The sequence below is a fragment of the Pithys albifrons genome, chromosome 1 (genome assembly GCF_047495875.1).
Source record: "Pithys albifrons albifrons isolate INPA30051 chromosome 1, PitAlb_v1, whole genome shotgun sequence".
In the NCBI taxonomy this organism is placed as follows: domain Eukaryota; kingdom Metazoa; phylum Chordata; class Aves; order Passeriformes; family Thamnophilidae; genus Pithys; species Pithys albifrons.
In genome coordinates this window covers 71,098,138-71,119,389 of record NC_092458.1, presented here as the reverse complement: position 1 = coordinate 71,119,389, position 21,252 = coordinate 71,098,138, and the positions used below count along the sequence as shown (strand labels likewise).

General features: G+C 35.8%; 1 protein-coding gene across 2 annotated transcripts in view; it reads left to right on the top strand.

Moving 5' to 3' along the window:
* ATM (ATM serine/threonine kinase) overlaps positions 1 to 21,252 on the top strand; it is a 66,365-nt gene that overhangs the window by 7,507 nt on the left and 37,606 nt on the right. For both annotated transcript variants that reach the window (XM_071554707.1, XM_071554717.1), the window contains exons 8-30: positions 256 to 419; positions 770 to 939; positions 1,842 to 2,213; positions 2,684 to 2,878; positions 3,216 to 3,311; positions 3,809 to 4,034; positions 5,907 to 6,038; positions 6,764 to 6,889; positions 7,011 to 7,100; positions 8,008 to 8,176; positions 9,348 to 9,547; positions 10,107 to 10,189; positions 10,286 to 10,441; positions 10,883 to 10,958; positions 11,097 to 11,227; positions 12,605 to 12,725; positions 14,086 to 14,262; positions 14,930 to 15,099; positions 15,400 to 15,646; positions 16,085 to 16,203; positions 17,505 to 17,631; positions 18,858 to 19,057; positions 20,814 to 20,988. In XM_071554707.1, the coding sequence (XP_071410808.1) occupies positions 256 to 419; positions 770 to 939; positions 1,842 to 2,213; positions 2,684 to 2,878; positions 3,216 to 3,311; positions 3,809 to 4,034; positions 5,907 to 6,038; positions 6,764 to 6,889; positions 7,011 to 7,100; positions 8,008 to 8,176; positions 9,348 to 9,547; positions 10,107 to 10,189; positions 10,286 to 10,441; positions 10,883 to 10,958; positions 11,097 to 11,227; positions 12,605 to 12,725; positions 14,086 to 14,262; positions 14,930 to 15,099; positions 15,400 to 15,646; positions 16,085 to 16,203; positions 17,505 to 17,631; positions 18,858 to 19,057; positions 20,814 to 20,988 (3,722 nt within the window). The remainder of the gene's footprint in view (positions 1 to 255; positions 420 to 769; positions 940 to 1,841; positions 2,214 to 2,683; positions 2,879 to 3,215; positions 3,312 to 3,808; positions 4,035 to 5,906; positions 6,039 to 6,763; positions 6,890 to 7,010; positions 7,101 to 8,007; positions 8,177 to 9,347; positions 9,548 to 10,106; positions 10,190 to 10,285; positions 10,442 to 10,882; positions 10,959 to 11,096; positions 11,228 to 12,604; positions 12,726 to 14,085; positions 14,263 to 14,929; positions 15,100 to 15,399; positions 15,647 to 16,084; positions 16,204 to 17,504; positions 17,632 to 18,857; positions 19,058 to 20,813; positions 20,989 to 21,252) is intronic.

The window sequence follows — 21,252 nt, the reverse complement described above, 5'->3', positions numbered from 1 at the left end:
ATTCTTTCCAGTTAGATGAAGAATTATTTTCTAGGAACATAATTCCTACCCTAATTACTTGTATATATTGATATAAGTTCTCAACTTTTTCACTTTTCTCCTTTATTTGTTTTCCATTAAAGAGCTTGCTTTGCAGGCCTACATTTGTTGAACTTTCTATGCTTTACTCTGATTTTGGCTGTATTTTGCATTGTGTAGGTAAGTTTACATATTGAGAGCGTGATACATATCTTTTAATTGTTTTTACACGTACAGGTGCATATGACTTAACAAAATGGCAAAGTATCTTGCATAACCTATATGATCTTCTGGTGAATGAAATAAGTCTCATCAGTAGTAGAGGAAAGTATTCTTCAGGCTTACGCAATATTGCTGTAAAGGAAAGTTTAATTGAGTTAATGGCTGATATTTGTCATCAGGTAACATTTTTTATTTAAATACGGAGTTGACCATATAATTACTGAGTTGTATGTTTTGTTTTTTAAAGTACTATGACTTAATTATTCCTCAGAATAATTTACTGAGGTATTCATACCTTTTGTCTGTGTTTTTGTTGTGTTCAGTTGTTAATTTTTTACTGCTTAGAAATGTAATATATTGGCTATCACTAGTGTTTCTTATTAGGGTAAGAATAAAAAATATTAATTCCAATTGCCCTTGAGATGCTTTGTCATAGTAAAAAATGGACTAGTTTAGGATGACATTTCAGTTCTCTTGTAAATACTGCTTTTTTATAATTTGTGTGCTTTTAAATTTCTGTCAATAAAAGGTTTTTATAGAGGATACCAAAGTTCTTGAAATTACCCAGTCATATGCTGTTTCACAAAGAGAGTCCAGTGAGGACACAACACCAAACAAGCGCAGGAGGATTGAACTGGGCTGGGAAGTCATCCGAGACAACATGCAAAGATCCCAGAAGGATTTTGATGTCATACCTTGGTAATAACATCTTGACATGAAAAAAGTGTCACTCCAGACATTTTTTTTACATTTAACATTCTCCTGAACATGTAGTGTATTCAAACTGGGTGTCTCTACATGCTGTAGTTCTATATCTAAGTGCTGAACGTAGATTCTCACAGCATTTGGAAAGCAGTGAGTAGTTCTCTTGGCAATCTTGTTTTAAAAAATTTGTATCTTTAGTTTCGTAAGAAAGAACAAGTGAGGCCTAGTAAACTGTGTTGTAGTGTATAAGGTAGTGCTGTCTCTGATTTTTCACCTGTCTTTTGTGCTAGGTACTACCATTCTTTTTGTAAGCATTGTGTGTGATCCAACTTTTGAGTATTAGGAAATTAACATGATATTTGCTGCTGCCCTAGTCTGTCTGTGTCATAGTATAGCAACTGTTGGAAGGCCTGGCTTCTTACCTTGGGCCTTGATTGAGGAGTATTTTGTTTGCCATGAGGGACTTCTGAACTGCTGACTGTTGCAGGACTCTGTAGCAGAGAGCATAGCAGAGAGTCAAGTTACTCTTAAAAGACCCCATACAGACTTTTCCAGAACCTACCATTTGTAGCCCTAAACCCAAACATGTTACTGTTGAACTGCAATAGATTACAGTGGGTGTTTTTTGCTGTTACTGTTCCTCTCTGTCTTTCCCGCTTTTCTTGGAAACTGCTGTACAAGATACCTGAGCAGCATTGCTGATAGTGGATTTGTTCTGGAGCTGAGGTGGCAGGTTTATATGAATGTGTGTTTATTGCTTGCAGTATTGAGGCAAAGTGGCTGTTAAGGGTCCAGTTGATGAGTTAACATGCTCTTCTGTGTGGAGGTGGCTTTTACTCCTGAAAAAGAAAATTTCTGTATGTTTGATATTAATAGCTTCACTTTGTGTTTTCAAGGTTACAGGTTGCAACTCAATTAATATCGAAGTATCCTATGAGTCTTCCTAACAGTGAGCTCCCTCCCTTAGTCAATGCACTTCACCAGTTACTGCCTCAGCAGCGCCGGGGAGAGAGGACACCGTACGTACTGAGGTGTCTCACAGAGGTAGCTTTGTGTCAAAGCCAGAAAACTGATTTGAAAAGCGCCCACAAGTTGGAACTCCAGAGAACCTGGGCAAAGATTTGGACCCTCACTGTTCGCAGTGTAAGCTTCCAGCAGATTGAAATGAAGAGCTTTAGGCTACTTGGAGCTATGATTCAAGGAAACCTTGTTGTAACAGATAAAGAACTTTGGAAGATCTTTTCAGGACCTGCATGCAAGCCTTCAAGGTAATATGGAAGCAAGGATAGTGTTTTGGTCTGATTCACATTCCTCTTTATTGTGCAACCAGAACCACTGTGTTACTTAATATTATTGTTGTTATGTTTCTATTTAAGAACTCCATTTGTCTTTTAAGCATTTAAGACATTTGTCTTTTAAGCATTTAAAATGATCACAAATATGTAATCTGAAAATAGAGGCAGAAGAGGAAAGACATGCATCTTCACAGTTAAAATGGACTAAAAGTTTGAAATCTGATTGGCAGATGTGTTGATTTTTTGAAGTTAAAAACTATGTTTTCTTCTGAACTTTTGTTCTGAAATGAATATTCTGAAACAATCTGTTAACAATGCACACTTGTTAACTTCCTTATGTAGTTGTTGCTTCCTGTGCATGTAGAAATGCTGACTTTGCTTTAGAGTGCTGATCAACAAATACCACGTTATTTCTCACATATCCTGTTTCATTTTTGTTGCAGTTCTGCTGTAGGTTGTTTGTCCTTAGTGATGTGTGCCTATTCAGTGCCAGAAAATTTAGACATAGCAATGGGACACAGCAGTTCTGAAAGAAGTCTGGGTTCTGCGTTAAGGGAGGCAATAATGAAATGGATCCTGTCCTGCTATTTGGAGGAAGAGATAGAAGAATGTGCAGAATTGCCTCCTGTGCTCTGCAGGTAAAGTCCTTGTGGCATAACTTGACATATAAGCTCACCCTGGAAAATTGCACAGAAAAATGTATATTATGTTAGTGCAGAATTCTATTATGTCGATGCTTTAGTAGAGATTATAGAGTTTTTAAGCTTACTGTAGAATGTCATTCTGGGGACATAATTTAGTTGTCTGTCCATGCCATAGCAGGTACATGATCTGCATGTTAGAAATCTTCAAAGAAAACATAGATTTTTCTTTGGGAAAACTGTTAAATCTGCCCAATGTTTGGGTGCACTTCAGGAATCCCAAGAGCTTGTCTGATTGCAAGACAATTACAAAAATATTTTCTTTTTTTTACAGTGATTTTCCTCATCTTGTATTACAAAAAATTCTTGTGAGCCTTACAATGAAGAACAGTAGAGCTGCCATGATCTTTTTCCAAAATGATGCTAAATGGTACGTTTTTAAATTAATCATTATAGATACTTAAATTAGGAATGCTGCTGCATCTTTCACTGATGCGTATATTCAAGTTTTTGGACTATATCTCGTGTCCTCTTAATGAAACTAATATGTGCATAAATTGTTTTGGTGCAAGGTAAGACTTTCTACTAGAAGTTAAAAATACTAGTTTCAGGGGTTTGGGGAATTTCTGCTGCAGTTGTGTAAAATAGGTTAAGGTCAGTGATCTTAATGGGAAATAGATGCTGGCATATGAACTGCAGTAGAAGATATGATCTGTGTGCAGACTTCATGTTTCCCTGCAGTTTAGGTAGAGCTAAAATGGTAGTCCACTGCGAAAGTCATGTCAGAATGAAAGGTCAACCAGGATGTGGAAGCACAAAAAGCTAAAATATTTATTTTTGTTTTATTTCTTGTATTTAAGTAGTAGTTCTAGAGACTTTCAAGTTGTATACTGAGTGCTAAAGTAAAAACTATGTCTCTTCTTCAAGTGAGCAACACTTGCAGGGGAAAGAAGAAAACAGTTTTTCTGATGTTGAAGAGCTGTACCTGCAGACAACATTTGATGAAATGGATATTTTCACTAACTTTGCAGTAAATGTTGCAGATAAAAATGTGACTCATTCAAGACTTACCATCAACCAAAATCTCAGAGAAACACTGGAGAACTGCCTTTTAGCAATGTCAGAAAGGCTTTTAAGCAGCTGTGCTCCTAAGGTAAGTTAGAAATTACTATAACATCCTTACATTTGTGCTCCCAAATGATATATTTGCAAGGCAAAGCATACGGATTTTCATTTCTTCTGCCATTAATAATGAACCAAAACCACAGAAAAAATTATGCCCAATAATACAGAAGTTTGTATTTATTTATACATTCACAAACTATCTATAGCTTGCTTATGTATGTGTGGGTATGTAGTAGCTGCATCAAAGTGTAAGTGTGTGCAAAGTTTCCACACAAACCACTGTTACCCTGCTTTTTTTGTTGTTGTTCGCAACTTCTGTGCCCCTGTAATGCTTCAGGTTCTTTCCAGTTTTCAGCAAAATTAGCCTGAGACATAGAGGAAGCAGCTCTGTAAAGGAGTAATTGTAAAGAAAGCTGCAAATATGGGCAACACAAACAGGAGTACAGCCAGTGCTCAAGGGAACTGGTTATCCCCCTCTATTCTGTGCCTTTAGATGGCATTTGAAATATGGCACCCAGTTTTGGGCCTCCTAGTACAGAACAGACGTGGAGTGCATTCAGTGGAGGCCACTGAGATGGTGGAAGCTCCAGCACTTGGCCCTTGAAGGGAGACAAAGGAAACTAGGCCTTTGGGATAGGCCTTTGCCAGTTCCAATAAGATTGTCTGAAAGACAGCCGTGCTCGTCATTCATAGTGGTGTGTTACAGAAAGGTGAAACAGCAGGCAGAGAGTCAAGAGAAATGCACACTGGATACAAGAAGAATTTTATCTCTGTGAGTTCAGTCAGCCAGTGGCACAGGTTGCCTTGCCTGAGAGGTTGTGCAGTCTGCATCCTCTGAGGTTTTCAAGCCCTGACTGGATCAAGCCTTGAGTAACTTGTTCTGATCTTGGAACTGACCCTGCTGTAAGCTGGAGGTTGGACCAGAGACCTGCGTAGCCTGAACTGTCCTGTGATTCTGTTTGTATCTTTCACTTGTTGAAATGCTACAGAATCTCTCAGTTGGAGGAAAACACGACTTACAGAGGAAGAGCCACCATGTAATGGTAAAAAATTTGTGAAAACCAAAGCAGCAGGCTTTTTAAACTTCCGATTCCTTTGATATGCTAGCGTTCATTTTACTATAGTGGGTGTGCCTTCCTTGTAATTTACTGCTAAGGTCCTGTAATACTTGATGAGCCAAAAGAGGCAGTAACAAAGTTTGAAGCAAGGTACTGGCAACTGGGAGCTGTAAAACTTGTCCCTGGTTTTACATCTGTAACAATGTCACATATGCATAAGTTTTCCCATCTCTTTTTAGAGATACTTGCTTTTCAAGAATGTAGCAGCAATCCTTTTTAGTCCCTCCTCCTGAGAAAGTAAGACAAGTAGTTGTTTGTCTGCTCTTTCTCCTTTGATCAAATAACTTAGATGGAAAGGAATCTCTGAAATGCTCCTGCAGTAAGCTTGCACGCATTTATTCCTATGACATTATTTTGTTGACACAGTAGCTGCTAAGAAGCAACTTGGAACTTTGTTGGAATTGGAAGAGCCAGCAGTAGTAATGTGATATAGTTCCAGACTTGCTCATACTGTCTTGTGTCCTTGCAGAAGATGAAATAGACAAACAGAGCACATGCTAAGAACTTGGAGATATGGCCATGATGGAATCTAAAGGAGAGAGGGAATTAAAAGTGGTGAGAGGGATGGAAGTGTAAGGGACATGGGACCTACTGCTAATTTTGTAACACGTAGAGCCAAAAGAACTTGTTCAGGAGCTGAGGCAGCTGCCATGCAAAACACTAGGATGCCAATCTTCGTTAATTTTCGTGCAATTTATATATAACAGTGTTTTAAAAAGACAAAAGAGTTCTGTATTTTGCGGTGGTAAACCCCTGGTATTTATACTGTGTATTTGATTTAGTCTAAGGCTCTTGCTGCTGGACACCTTGTCCGATGTGTTGGTCTCTTGGCTGGTGTTCTTGGTTGCTATTGCTACACTGGTATATTTAAAGAAGAGGATGCCTGTAAATCAGAGTTGTTCCAGAACGCCAAGGTAAGCAGTAATGCATTTGGGAGCTATTAGAAATAAAACAAACCATCAAATATAATTTAATTCTTAAAATTCATGTTGACGCATTTTCAGAGCTCTGATTTCTGCTCAGAAAAAGGCAGTTTATAGAGGTTTAGATATGTTACTGTTGCTGAAAGAGGAGTCACTGAAATTCTGTCAGTATACCAATGCACCAGTTTTGCAGTGGACATTATCCTAAATATTGATACATTTTTGAGTCACTCCTTTTAGAAAAGTGGAATAATCATGGACATGTAGGCAAAGGACTACTTATAGGATGATAGGTTCCTTTTGTTTATAGGTCTTTTATGCAGCAATTTAAGATAATTTGATAGTTCAAGCCAATATAATGGCAGCTATTGCTGCTATTATTGTTGTTACTACTACCTGAGGTGCTTTCTTGCTTAAATAGGAAACCCCAGACTTACGTATTATGGAGATATGCTGTATTTTTCTTTTGTGTTGAAAATCTTAGTGTTTCAAGCAGATCTAGGCCATGTTTTTGTCACTTCTGGAGGAAAATGAGTGAAACAACAATCACAAAAAAACCTCTGAACTCATTTGATGCACACTGTGAATATCAAAGCTGTATGAATGAAAATGTATGAATGAGAATCACAACCTTTTCTCTTTATGTGTCTTGTTTATATGCAAATGTACAAAGGAATTTAACTGAGGGTTTTTTAACCATATTGTATTTTTACTAGTCTCTCATTCATTATGCTGGAGAAACCATTTCTCAGTCAAAAAACAGACTAAGTGAAGATACCCAGATCAACTCACTGAGGACTTTGATAATGCAGTGTACAAAATGTTTATGCAATTGTACCAAGGTAAAGTTTATAAAGGAATTTATATTTCTTTGTTCATTAATGTTATCACAAAGTTGAATATCATACGTATGGCTCCTGAAAAGAATTAATTAACCCATCTGTACATCTTGTTTTCTTGCAGAACAGTGCTAATAAGATGTTGTCTAATATATTCCTGCGTTTGTTGACATCAAAATTTATGAACGATCTCATAGATATTTGCAAAAATCTGGTAAGTATGTTCTGTCTATTTCTAAATGCAGTGCTCTTCTATGAAAGGATTGTTTTTGCAGCACAATACTTTGGAGGCAAACCAAACAAGATACATATTACTGAGGAAAAAAAATCAAAATACATTGAGTTTTATAAAGAATTCCTAACTAGAAGCACAGGCTTAGAGAAAAAAGGAGAGCAGATGTATAACATTTGATCAAGGTTTAAAAACAAAATTATGCTATTTTTCAATTTTTTAAGTACTTTGTTACATTAGCAGTATACTCAAAAAAAATCTCTACCATCTGATGGACTTATAAGGGTGGGCTTTTTGGTGTTTATTATGTGGGTATTAAATCTTAACATGTAAATTACACTCTCACTGGAAAAAGCAGTAGTGTGGCACTTCACTGTGCTTAGCACAACTCTTAGAACTTCTCTTTCTGGCACATTGTCTTGTATTCAGGTCTAGGTCGGCAAATTCCTTTGTTTTTGCTGATCAGGAAGAGCTGAGAGTTTTACCTTCTATTAACTTGTCATCTGGTAGGAAAAGCAGTAATTGGTGTGCCCTCAAAAAAATCATAGGCCTTTTCATTTCTCTGTAATTATGAAGTATAGTGAGAAGTTTGTGAGTTTTGTAGAGAAGTGTTTTTAAAAAACTGATACTGTCCTTGGCACCATCTAAAATGCAAAGATTAATATCTATCTGAGGAAGCTTATATCCTAGAGAGAATAGTTCAGACAATTAATGTGTGTAGATGACAGGTTTATCCCAAAGGGTGAAATTCATCAATTTTATGTAGCTCTTACTGTCATCACCTGTTCTAGTTCACTGCGAAACTGTAGTGTCTCTCCTTGTGCTATGCCTGTGGTGTTTCTTCTCTCCTTAAAAGTCAACCTTTAAAGGAATGTGGTGTTTTTGTCAGATGACAGCTACTGGAAAACCAAGTGTGCAGGGAGAAGTGGATCTCAGAAGTGATCCTGAGGAGAGTATAATGGAAGTAGATAACCAGTTATCTGATGATCTATTTGATGATCATTCAGTGACTGACATCAGTGATACAAATGAATCTGGTGATACGCAAACTGTAACAGGTAAGTCTTCTCTATGTCCAAAACTACTTGCAAAAGCTCGATTCTACAAATTGCTCTTTGCTTGAAAGATAGGGAGATACAAAATCATGCTGCTTTTGTAGTAGTTGATAAAGGTAATGGTTGAACCAGGTGCTTCCTAAGCAATAATAATTCTCATCAGTGTTTTAAAGATGCTAATGAAGTGTTCTAGCTCATAGAGAAAGGAGTTTACTTTTATTTATACATAGTAAAATGCAAGAAGAGAACTAGCTAAATTTTTCAAAGCCAGACAGAAATTTTGGCAAAGAAGAGACTAGAAAATGTCTGTAGAATACCTGTCTCTCATTAGACTGTGCTCCATTTTCTTAAAAGTAATGCTATCCAAGTTTTCTCCTTTTCCTGATCAGCAGTTCTTGACATGGTCAGTGTTTTTATATCTGCCAGCCTTCAGAGGTACAGGAGCATGACTGTTTATTCCTGTTAGGAGCTTCATCTATTGATGCCCTCTTTTGTTTTAAATTATTTCTTAAAATGGTGTGTGTCTTAGTTTTTAACCAGGATTATGTCTTTTTATTGTTGAATGATAAGGAAATCAGGGTGTTACAGGACTGTCACAGACAGCAGCTGGTCTGTTTTCTCATCATGTTGAATAAGTGTCTTCAGAAGTATCTTCTTCAGACACCTGATAAATAATTCTAGTAAAAAAAGCTAGCATTTGCTAAAAGTTGCAGGGGTCCTAAATGTGACAGAAAAATAGCATTTGTACCTATCCTGTTTAGATTATAATTGAAATTTCAGTGAGGATATTAACATAATAGTAATTGTCATAATTTCAGTTTTGGGGAAGCTTTGAATCTGTACTTTAAAATATATCCTAAGTAGTAGTTAACAGTACAAAAGAACACTGTTGCAGATGGTTCTGCTGAGTTCATTTTAACGTTGATGGAGAACTCAGCTGTATGTATGGGCATATAAATTTAAAATCTGCTTTAGAGAGGGCCTTTGTAGAAGTGGGAAACACACTTAAGAAGCTGTTACTGATGCACTAATTGCACAATAACAAGTAAATGAAAAGGTTGCTAATACTTTATCTGTTTTGAGAACTTATATTAGTTTTGTGAAGACCTAAAATGTTACCACCTTTTCTATTGTCCTTGGAGAAGCACTTCTTACATGAAAATCTTATTTTCAGGTGCTTTGAGCCCGTTAGCTGAAGAGCAGTTGACAAAGCAGGATTTACTTCTCCTTGAAATTGTGAGGTTCTTATGTATTTGTGTAACTGCAGTCCAAACTCAGACAGTGAGCTTCCGAGCCTCTGACATCCGGAGGAAGCTGTTAATGCTTACTGACGGCAGTGTTTTTGACAGCACTAAGCCATTGCATCTGCACATGGTGAGTGGGAGCTTTTTTTACAGCAGACCCACCTCTCTATTTGTACTGTTAAATTAAATTTGTATCGTGTTGTCAATTATATGTTGTCTTTATCCTGTCATCTATCCCCTGAGAAAACTTAAAGTGGCTATGTCTAGTGTGTTTGAAGCATGCTGTGGTTGGGGAAAGAGCAGTTAGAATTTGGAAGCCAGAAGATAAAGAGTTGAGAAGTATAAGATCTTGCCTTTATCGATAGTTATTTCTTAAATAACTAGAAATTATGTCTGTGGTTGAATCCAGTCTGTGTTTTAGTTTCCAAAGGAAATATTTTTTGCTACCAGAACTAAAAATTTCATGATCTATATTACTGTGTGACAGTCGTTGCATGAAAATATGGCCAGTCTAACACTCAATAGCTGGCAATAGGTATATTTGCTGCATGATTTTTCTAAGAGTTACTGAAAAAGTTTCCTAATTTTTTCTTGTTTACTTATTAAGTATTATTTTCCATTTATTAAGTATTATTTTCCATCTTGCTTCTATTTGGGTTTTTTATTCCATTTGGTTTTTTATTCCATAGTACATGGTCCTTTTGAAGGAGCTCCCTACTGAAGAGCATCACTTGCCTGCAGTTGATGTTGATATGCTTCTGAAGCCTCTTTCGTAAGAGAGAAACTATTCAGCATGTTTTGCATCTATTTTAGAGGATTTGGTGGCTTTTTAGTGTTTCAAGTTATGTTTTCTTTCTTTCTTTCACAGTACTGTGTGTTCCTTGTCCCGTCGAGATCAAGAAGTTTGTAAAGTAATTCTAAATAATTTGCTCCCTGTAGCAGTAGGGTTGGCCCAGTGCGATGCACATGATGAAGAGACAGGGAGTGCCAGAGGACAATTTTTGACAGTTGTTGGAGCCTTTTGGTATGTTTTTTAATGCAGAAGTGTGTTGGACGTAAAATTTTTGATTTTTAATTTTGCTGTCACTGTGAAGACTGTAGTGCTGTTGTGTGTCTTGCTGTTAGTATACTATAACATCTCTATCCAGAAGTTAACTTTTCAGATTTTCTGACATGTTGTATTTATAGCAAAGATTCATCTTGAAGGTGATATTGTAACAATTAGCCCTACACTGTTCTATATTAACAGACTGTTTCTATGCTGAATTGCATCAGTAGTTATGACAAGTGATAACTTCAGCAAAAAAATTGAATAGTTTACAATTACCAGTAGAAATGTCAAATCTTCCCAAACATGCCTATTGAGCACAAAAGGATCAACTGTGATCAGTAGAAACTAATTTGCTAGACTGTATCTCAAAATTGTGGGCAACGTTTTCCTTTATCTGAGTCTTCCTTATTTCAGGCATTTATCTCAAGGAGGGAAATGCACAGCGTCAGTAAGAGTGGCCCTTTTAAACTGCATGAAAGCCCTGCTTGAGGTAATCCCAGATTTTCTGACATTCATAAGCATGCTAAATACTTACCTAAGATGTATTTAAAAACAGTGTCTAAAGATTTTTTTGCATCTTTCAGTGTATCTGAAGTAGATTTTAAATCACAGTATTAATTTTCTTCAGGCTGATCCTCATTGCAAGTGGGCAATCCTTAATGTGAGAAATGAAGATCTGCCTGTGAATGATGCCTTCCCACATTTTCTTGCAGACAGTCACCATCAAGTTCGCATTCTTGCTGCAAAGTCAATTACCAGGTGATAATGTAGATATTTTTTCTATTTATAACAATGATATTTAATTTCCCTTCTCCAGGTGTCATTCCTGCTCCTGCTTAGCTGCTCTTTTCAGTATTTCTGGGACTTCAATCTTGACAGAATGTAAAAGCCTACCAACTTAATTTTTGTTCCAACTGGAACACTCATGTGTTCAAACTTTTTCTACCTTTCAGTTATTCTGTAAGAATCCATATATGTATTTGTGTGTGTGTGTGTGTGTATATATATATATATATATATATAAAGAGAGAGAGAGATAAATAAATATTGACATATATATAACTTTATGTGAGAGCAAATTTTGTACTACATTTATTATGCAAAACTTGAATAGAAAAGAGTTGTTTATCCTCTTGAAAGAGATTAGGTACATTGTTGTATAGATTAAAAACCTTTTCAAAGGATCTTGTGTTTTATGAACTGTATGTAGTTCTTTCTCTGTACATCAAAAAGGGCACAATTGAACTGGAACAGGAGTAGAGGAGAGATGTTCAAAAGTATGAGATGCTTTATGTACAGCTATCAGTTGCATAAAGTGGAGCCCTTCAGCACAAAAGGAGTTGAATTGCAGGAGGTATAACGTAATTCCACAAAATCTGGAGCAGAACAAAATTAATATTGACAGTCTTTTCTGGTTTAAAAACCAGGGGACATCAAGTAAAGCTAACAGGTTCAAGATTCTGAGAAAATGCAGTTTGTTTCTTTGTTCTACAACTTATGAGTGTTATCCCACTACCTTCAACTGTCTGGATGTTTACAGGGGTTCAAAAAGCAATAAAATCATCAAAGAGAAAGTTACTGAAGGATACTAAATACATTCACCACTTCTAACACATGGCCTGCCTAGGTCACCTGTGCTCAAATATTATAACCAAGGAATGCATTTAAGGCAAGCATATGGTGGCTCTTCTTAGGTATCGGCTAGTAGTCACTTAGAAATGGCTGGAGTAACATTTAGTTTGATTCACTGTGGTGTTACCATATTTGTTACATAAAGCAAAGAGGGTTGGGACTTTATCTACAAAACTTGTATTCTTTGAGAAACTCTTTTTACATATACATCTGTTCTACAAATACACTCCCAACATACTTCATGATATGAAATGTTCCCTTTTGTTGGAAGTTGGACTTCCTGTGCTGGCAGAGATTGAGAAACTTCTATGTATTTTCAGTCTATTCTCTGCCATTCCTCCCCAAGAGATATTCTTGATTATGTTTGAGAGACACTCTATAAGATAATTAGGACAAAAATAATTATATTCAGAAAATCAGGGTCTTATTGTTTGATATGCACAATATGTAGTAATTCTGTAGACTAAGTGTTATGCTAATAACGATTGTTCTTTTTTTTTTCAGTTTGTTTCAAGATGTGAAACAGAGAGATTCTTCCGGAATGTCAAAACCTCTTCCGTTGAAGCTCCAGCAAAAGGCTTTTGAGAATGCATATCTCAGAGTTCAGGAAGGAATGAGAAATCTGGTACCAATACCTAGTCATTAGTTTTGCTGAGTTCTGATCTTATGAATAAAATCACTTTTAACAGGATAAGGTTTAGTTTTCTGAGAACATTCATTCTTCTGGACTTCTGGTAAACTGAGGTAGTGAAACAAAGTGGTAGTCGGAAAATTCCTTACACATCCACTCACTCTCTGTTCTACCCACGTTAGAAGTTTATGAGTTTTTTCACTATATGTTCCAGACTGCTCTTATGAATCATACTATTTGTTGTTCCAAGTTTCAATGCTGTAACACCTAAGAACCGTAGAAAAAATTAGCCTCAATAAACTAGACAACATACAGGTAGTGAATAAGAGGCAATATAAATTATATTAAGTGTCCATAGAATAAAACCAGATTTGTAAATTTCAGAAAGATCATGTCTGCAGTGGTATTAGAGCAGTGGTTTTCACAAAACCAAGATATACTTAAAAAAAATAAACTATTCTGAAGAAACTTGAAGTGAAGAAAAGGTTTTGCTTCAGTACAGTGACTGGAAATACAATGGTGTGGTACATTACTGTGGAATTTCCGTAACTTAGTTTTTCTTTTAGTGTCTTTCACTTTTCTTGTCTCTTTGTTACCTTGCTAAGCCATCTACATTTGTCTACACTTTTCCGTTTTTGCTGTCATGCTGTCATCTGTCTGCATGTAATCTCCCTGCTGGACTGTTCTGTTCCCTTTGCCTGCTGTCTTGTATGTTGCTGAGGCCTATTTCTCTGTCATCTTCTTTTGTCTCTGAACTGCTGTGCCTCCAGCTCTGTCATCTCATCTCATCTCATCTCATCTCATCTCATCTCATCTCATCTCATCTCATCTCATCTCATCTCATCTCATCTCATCTCATCTCATCTCATCTCATTTCTGTGTTACCTTGGCTCCTTTTCCTGTTACTTCAGCTTAGTGTTGTCTCAGCTTCTGCCCTTTCAATTGGAGTTTCTTATTACTTTTATTTAAACTTGCCACTTGTCAACACCATGCCTTAATAGGGGAAGAACTGCATTTGAATTGCACGGCAGTTCTTTCCTATATCCATCGGGGAGTAGCAAAAAGGAGACTTGTCTTGTCAGTGCCTCCATCATTTCTCTGTTAAGTGGGTTGCCTTTGTTTAAACTGCTGATACTATAACATGAACTGGAGGGTATGAGGTATCTGGAGGCCGTAACTGTGGGTTGAGGAGTGAAGCAGACAGCTGGGGAAGTAATTTTTAAGCAAATAAAGCAAGATTTTCAGCAGTATTTATGTCAGTTCCCTTAACTTGAAATTATTTATGCGCATTTATTAGTTAGGAGAATGCTTTAACAGAATATTTGTCCAAATTCTTCATTATTTCTTACTGAAGGTCAAAGGTGATGTAAGTCCTGAAGATCTTTTGGACAAAAAGCACAATGGAAAAGCAGTTTTGCTGATGCTTATAACCATGGTCCTGTGCTGCAGTCCAGTCTGTGAAAAGCAAGCTTTGTTTGCTATATGCCAGTCTGTGAAAGAGAATGGATTGGAACCTCACCTGGTGAAAAAGGCAAGTATAAAATTCCATTTTATATTTAAGTTAGGCTAAAATTGGAAGAGTACAAAATGCTTTTGTCAGCATCAAAAATTGGTAAATTTTGTAAAGGTATGACTAGCATGGTACTTAAATAACTGAATGAATTTGTAATTATATTTAATGACATCATACAAGGCAATTTTAATGGTAAATCCCCAGTGTTCAAAGCACAGATCTGAAATACAAATAGACTTTTATACATTGAAGATTGCAGATTTCATTTTAAAAAGGTGTTTCTACCCAGTGGAAGCAAGTTTTCCAATGTGAAAAATATGTAAAATAAATGCAAAGTGTTGAAAGGTGGTATGTGTCTTGTGGACTTCTATTTTGATATTCACAAGGGCATACTGAAATGATTGCTATTTATAGTGCAGCCTTTTGTGCTGGTTGTTTTTTAAGTGCATGCATTCTCTTATTTTTATCCTTTCTTTCTGTTTCCTGCCTCCTGTTTTTACACACAGTCTCTACTCTGCAAAGTGTGTAGTGGCTGTCTTTTCTTAAAGTAATTGCTTATGCTAAGTAGGAGCTGAGTGATACAAATATTCATTAAAAGGTTGAGGGGTACACTTGAGGTGTAATGTTGTCAGTTTGCCATATTATCTTGTACTTTGCTATTTTAGCAATCTTAATTCACCTACAGGTTTTGAAAAAAATATCTGACATTTTTGGCTATAACAGTATAGAAGACTTCATGACATCACATTTAGACTATTTGGTGATGGAGTGGCTGAAAATAAATGACAGTGGATATAACCTGTCTACTTTTCCTTATGTTCTTCTGAACTATACTAGCCTTGAGGAATTCTACAGGTAAGTTTGCTATATATGAAAGCATTATTTAGATTTTATTTATAGGTATTACATATGGTCACAAATTTCTAAATGTAGTAATGCATCAAGATTTTGTTGTAAGGCAATGTACTGAAAACTTTTTAAATGTATTCCAAGCATCATGTAGATTTTATTTATGCAGGTAAGATTTTCTTTCATGTGGCAGTAGTTAAACAATGTTTGTAAGTTTAGTTATATAGTAAAGAAATGGTGTTTGCTCAAGGTTTTTTTAAAAAAGCCAATTCAAGGACATTTTGGAAATCTATTTACTGTGTGTAGGTCTTGTTATAAAGTTCTGGTTCCACACCTGGTGGTTAGAAGTCAATTTGAAGATGTGAAATCACTTGCCAACAAGATTGAGAAAGACTGGAGACAGGTTCTAGCAGACTGTTTTCCGAAGTTACTTGTGAATATCCTTCCATATTTTGCCTATCAAAGCCATGGGATGAGTGAATTGGCAGAGCGAAGAGATACGGCTTCTAAAGTCTATGACATGCTTAAGGATGATAACTGCTTAGGAAAACAGGTATGCATTTAAAATGTGCAAATTGAGTTCTGTGGCATTTAACAGACCAGAAAAAAACATGTACATGTTCTGTAAATGTAAATTCGTTATATAACCGTGAGTTTCTTGGTCATATGTCTGTCATGTTTTCCTCTAAAAATATTTTGTTAATGCTTTATGAGGAACCATCTTCTCCAGAGGCAGACCACTCAGAACTAGTAGTAAAATGAAACACAATTTTTTTTCCTGTGTACTCTGTGAAAGTAAATTGTTCTACTTGTGACTGCCATAGATAAGACTTAACCAGGCTTAATTTATGAGTAAATTGTATGTCATGGATAATGGAAAAAGTAGAGAACCAAGACATGAGAGAAAACGTTTTCTTGGAAGGAAAATAAAAAGTAAATAATTTAGGCTAAAATATTTTTTCTTATTAAAATACTATTTTTCTTCTTGTAGCAAATTGACAATTTATCTCATAATAACTTACCAGAGATTGTGGTTGAACTGTTGATGACCTTACATGAACCACCTGGTACCATGGCAGAAGAAGGAGCTCATCTAAGTAAATACCTAAGGTATTTGTTTATAGCTTTTCTAAATGCTGAGCATGTTTGTATAACATTGTGCATTAAAATGTGCCCTTCAGGCATAAGAAGGCGGCCTTGAAGTTGAGAATTGAAGGATTTTATTGTCATTATTAATGATATATCATAGTCAGGCTTTCTCACATTGTTATTCACCAGGATCAAGAAAGAGAACCTCTATAAATTCTTTATTTAATGAAAAGAATGATTGTGTGAGCAAGAGAATGCCATTGTATGTTGATGAGCTGGACTATTACGGCAATGCCAGTTTAGGTTAGTGCAAATTTGAGTGGACTTCCCTCTCTGCAAAATTGGTCAGGTTTTAGTCTCTAAATTAAGGTGTTTCTTTTAATGGTCTTTAATAGCTAGAGGTCACTGAGAAGTAAAGTTTCTTAGCAGTACTTGTAGTGGCAGCTCTTGTCTTTGGTAAGGAGATTGGTTAAGCCGTGGCACATATACAAATTCCTAATGAATAGAAATATTCTAATGCCATAAGTGTCTTAATTCTCATTAGCTTTTCAGTCTTGGTTGTTGTCCTGAAAATACCACTATTTGCATAATGATATCTGGAAATAATTTTCGAGGGTTTTGTGTTAAGATACAAATTATTTGGAAAAACATAGCACTTCTTAAAGTTACAAAAGAAGGTATCTTTATGGTAGAAATATCAAGCTGAAAGAAACCAAAGCATTTCTGTGAAAATCTACAAAAAGTTAAAAGGCTGAGGATTTCTGAAGTCTTTAAAGAAATTTTTTGCAGTGAGTTTATTTGTAGACTGTGGTGTCTGCTTGTACAAAATTTTTCTGTCTAAGAAGGGAATGGTAAGAAAAGAGTGATAAAGCTTAGATTTTGCTTTTTTGTTACTGCCATGATGCTTTGAGGTCCCAGAAAAGTAGACTGCCCTTTTTTATGATGAGATTCACACTTACTTTTTTTCTGAATGAAATTGTTCCCACAATTACAAAATGCAGAGGCTTTATCCACGACTTACAATTAGATTTTCCCACAAAGTACCTAAGACAAACAAATGTGCGAGTTTTTAGCAATATGATTTTTCAAAAAAACCCAGAAGAATCTTAAGAAAGTACAACTTAAAAAGTTACCATAGAGGGACAACAGGCAACTACAAAGTAAGGTGTATGTCGCTTTTCTGGGTGCTTTTGGTGCTTTTTACTGAAAGCATAAAAGATTTTCTAGGAATTCATATATTTATTCAAAAATAATTATTTTCTCTAACTCAAAGTGTTCTATTTTTGGGAAGCAAAATATAAATCTCCCTCTCATTCATTTAGGGAACTGGATCCTGCTCCTAATCCTCCTTATTTTCCATCTTATGTAATTAAGGCAACCTTGGACTATATTAGCAACTGTCATAAAAGCAAATTAAAAAGTATTGTAGCAGTTCTTTCTAAAAGCCCTGTAAGTATGTAATAATTACTTCTTTCTCTGTAGAATGTGGAGTTTGTATTATGGGTACATTTTGGTTTAAGTGAGATGTTTTCTTCATGTCTATAAGAGAAAATAAACAACCTTAGACCCCTTTCTGTTCTTTTGTTTGCCTTCTGAAATGGAATAAGTCCTAAGTTCAGGGGCAGATTTATGTGCATTATATAATTATTTTATTAATTACTGTATTGCATGTGTTATGTATTATATAACTGTGTTAATTATATAATTATATGCATTATATAACACATAGAAAGTAGAAAGGATTATATTAAAGGCTGGGGATATCTGTGTGTACTGGACACAATTTAGAATGTGCCATATTTGTCACACATCTGAAGAACATTCTAAAATAATTACATATGAGCCATTTTCCCTAAATACAGCCTACAATTAAAATACACATGTTTGCTTCCCTTACTGATTATGGAATTTTATAGTCAGTGATATTTTTCAATGCTTGATTTTAATTTGTTAAAGGCAAATATGAAGACATGAAATTATAGAGCCCTTGCAATAAAAGAAACATTTTATTGTCTTCTAACTTTATTCCTTAGAAATGTAACTGATTGAAGTTATGCTATTTTGTTGCATATGTTGTCAACAACTTACTTTGCCGTCTATAAATAATCTAAAAATAAGAAAAAAACTTTTCTGGACCATGTTCATCTAAATCTTTTGACTGTACAAGTTAATATTGCCAGCCAGTGGAATAAGTTTTTTAAAATGTAACACAGCCTTGCTGCTATTTTAAAATGACATTTTCTGAAGTTTATAGTTACAACAGTTACAATCTATAGTAATCTATTCCATGAAATAAGAGTGTATTTTTTACACATAAATGTTAGGGTTACGTTTGAAAGAATGTGGGTTGAATCACTACCTGATGTTTAAATGGGTTTTATTTGATGTTTCTTCTGTTGGCAAAAATTACTGTAAGTGTTTGGCTTTCTGAAAAGAGTGTATAACATTTCTCATGCTGGGGAGAATAAAAAAAAAATGAGGAGGTTTGCGGCTTATAGTCATCCCTGGAGAATTGTTTTCTAGGTAGGTCTTTTGTTTGTTTAAAGCAACAAAAATAATGAAGCTTCTTTGCCGATATCCTCTGGAAAAAAAATATCCCACTTAAGTTTTTTATTGATATAAAATATATCTATATTCACATTATGAATTATTACTCATAATTTATTCATTTTTAGGATTCATTCCAGAAAATCCTTCTAGCTCTTTGTAAGCATGCATCAGATACAAACAACATTTATAAGAAACACAGAGTTCTTATAATTTATCACTTGTTTGTTGGTCTGTTACTTAAAGAGATAAAGGATGGTTTAGGAGGAGCCTGGGCTTTTGTCCTCCGTGATGTAATTTACACCCTGATTCACCACATCAATAGCAGGTAAATACAGTAATTATCTCTTGTTCTTCTTCTGTACTTCCTTTTTCCTGCAACCTTATGTTTCGCTATCGCCAGCAGATGTAAATTCATTTATAGAATTAATAAAATTTGCTGAGATTAGAAATTAAATTGCCATTATTATTTCAGAATTTAAATATAGAATTCTGTAAGATGGAATGGTTCATGCTATCGTTCTATTTAGATGTTTGCTATACTCAAGTAGCCTGTAATAGGCTATCAAATTGTAGAAATAAACAGTATTTGGAGATTTTGATGACAGAAAGGGTGTTTAGGAATTTGAAGGATATGGGATGAAAATTCAAAATGTGGAATTAAATGCAAAGTAAGCACATCTCAAATAAAATGGGCTTATTGAGTTATTAAAGAATATTGACACATTTTCACCAGTAGCTGCATAGAAAAATGAGTGAGAATTGGTACATGTTATCTCAGCTTGTCTTCAGATTCAAAAAAACTGGTCCTTCTTCAGGCTTAAGATATAAATAGAGTTTCTTATCTCTCACATAAGACTACAGGTGTTTTCTTACTTCAGGTTTAGCTTTGGACTTCCCATACGGTTATTCATCTTAATGTCTTTGTCTTGATGTAGAAGTTGATTGCTTTGTTTGTTTAAAGTAATTCATATACTGAGATGTTGAAGAGATGTGTGGATTTCATGGTAAATGCCATTATTGTGGGACTTACTATTGCAATCAACATTGAACTGTGGTGGGGGCAGTCCATGCACTGGAGGACAAGGCCACCTTTCAGGTGGACTTTGTCTAGCTATAGGAGTGGGACTGAACAGAAGCAACCCTTAAGTCTCTCACCTGGGACGGAATATCCCATGCATGAGTCCAGGCTTGGAATCAGCAGCTTGCTTTTCATCACCACCGGCTGACTGTGTGCTCAGCTGTGCTGGCAAGAGTGTGACCAGCAAGTTGAGGGCAGCAGTCATTCCCCTCTAAGTCTTACAAAGCTGCAGTAGGGCCACTGTGTCACCTCTGTAGCCAGGACATGAGAGACAATGACAGACTGGGATGGATTGAGTGGAAGACTCTGAAGGGGATAGGTAGAGTTGATCTGATTTCTGTTCTCCAGTTTCTGGAGGGGAAGACACCTGACAGCAAAGGTAGAGTCAGATTTCTCTTGGAAGTGTACAGTGAAAGGACAAGGGGTAGTACTCAGCAGGTTACAATGTGGGAAATCGTGGCCTGAGGTAAGGGAAAGGATTTTCGTAGTGAGAGTACTTGAATACTGAAGCAGGTTGCTCAGGGAAGCTGTTGGTTCTCCATCCAAGGAATAAGTCAGAACTCAAATCAACAAAACCCTGAGAACCTGATTTGAATTTGAAATTGACCCTGCTTCAGGCAGGAAGCTAGACCATATAATCCCCAGGTGTCCTTTGTAACCTATTTTTTTAACTAATTGTTATTTTAAATAGAGTTGGATTCAGAGAGCATTTTCCACTTTGTTCTGTTTTGGTCAACATTGTTCTGACAAATAATATAAAAGCCTTTTTTTTTTTGGAGGGGTGTCCCCTTTAGTATATTGTTTCTACAAGATTTTGTTCCATTTTTTAAAGTGTGTTTCAGGTTTTCTGTGTCTCCTGAGGTAAGTCCTTAGAGCTGATTGAGTTGATAAATTTTAAAGTTTAGAATAAGTTCCTCTTTATTTTAACTTTTCCCTTGTTCTTCCCTATTGACTGATACTTGAGATAATGACCATTTGTATTTCACTTTGTTTCCTGTGACAGACCTGTTGTTATCAGAGACATATCCATGCGCAGCTTTTCACTCTGCTGTGATCTTCTTCATCATGTTTGCCACACAGCAGTTACATGTTGCAGTGATGCTCTAGAGACCCACCTTCATGTTATTGTAGGAACCCTAATACCACTTGCCATGGACCAGTCTGAGATCCAGGAACAGGTAGTTTGCATTGCTACTTATTCCTTATCTGTTAGATTTTAGTTAATGTTCGCTGTTGTTAAAGCTTTATCTCTTCTCATGTTCAGATTTAATTCCTTTTTTCTATGCTTTGGGGATTTATATAGAATTTTTATTTGGGACAATACTACGCCTTTCATTTTTTAAATAAATGCATCTTCACTTTTGGTACTTCTGTTTTGCCAGATAGTACATGAAGTAGCTAAGCAGTTACTTACAAAGCTCTGTGGATGATTTCACAGGAAA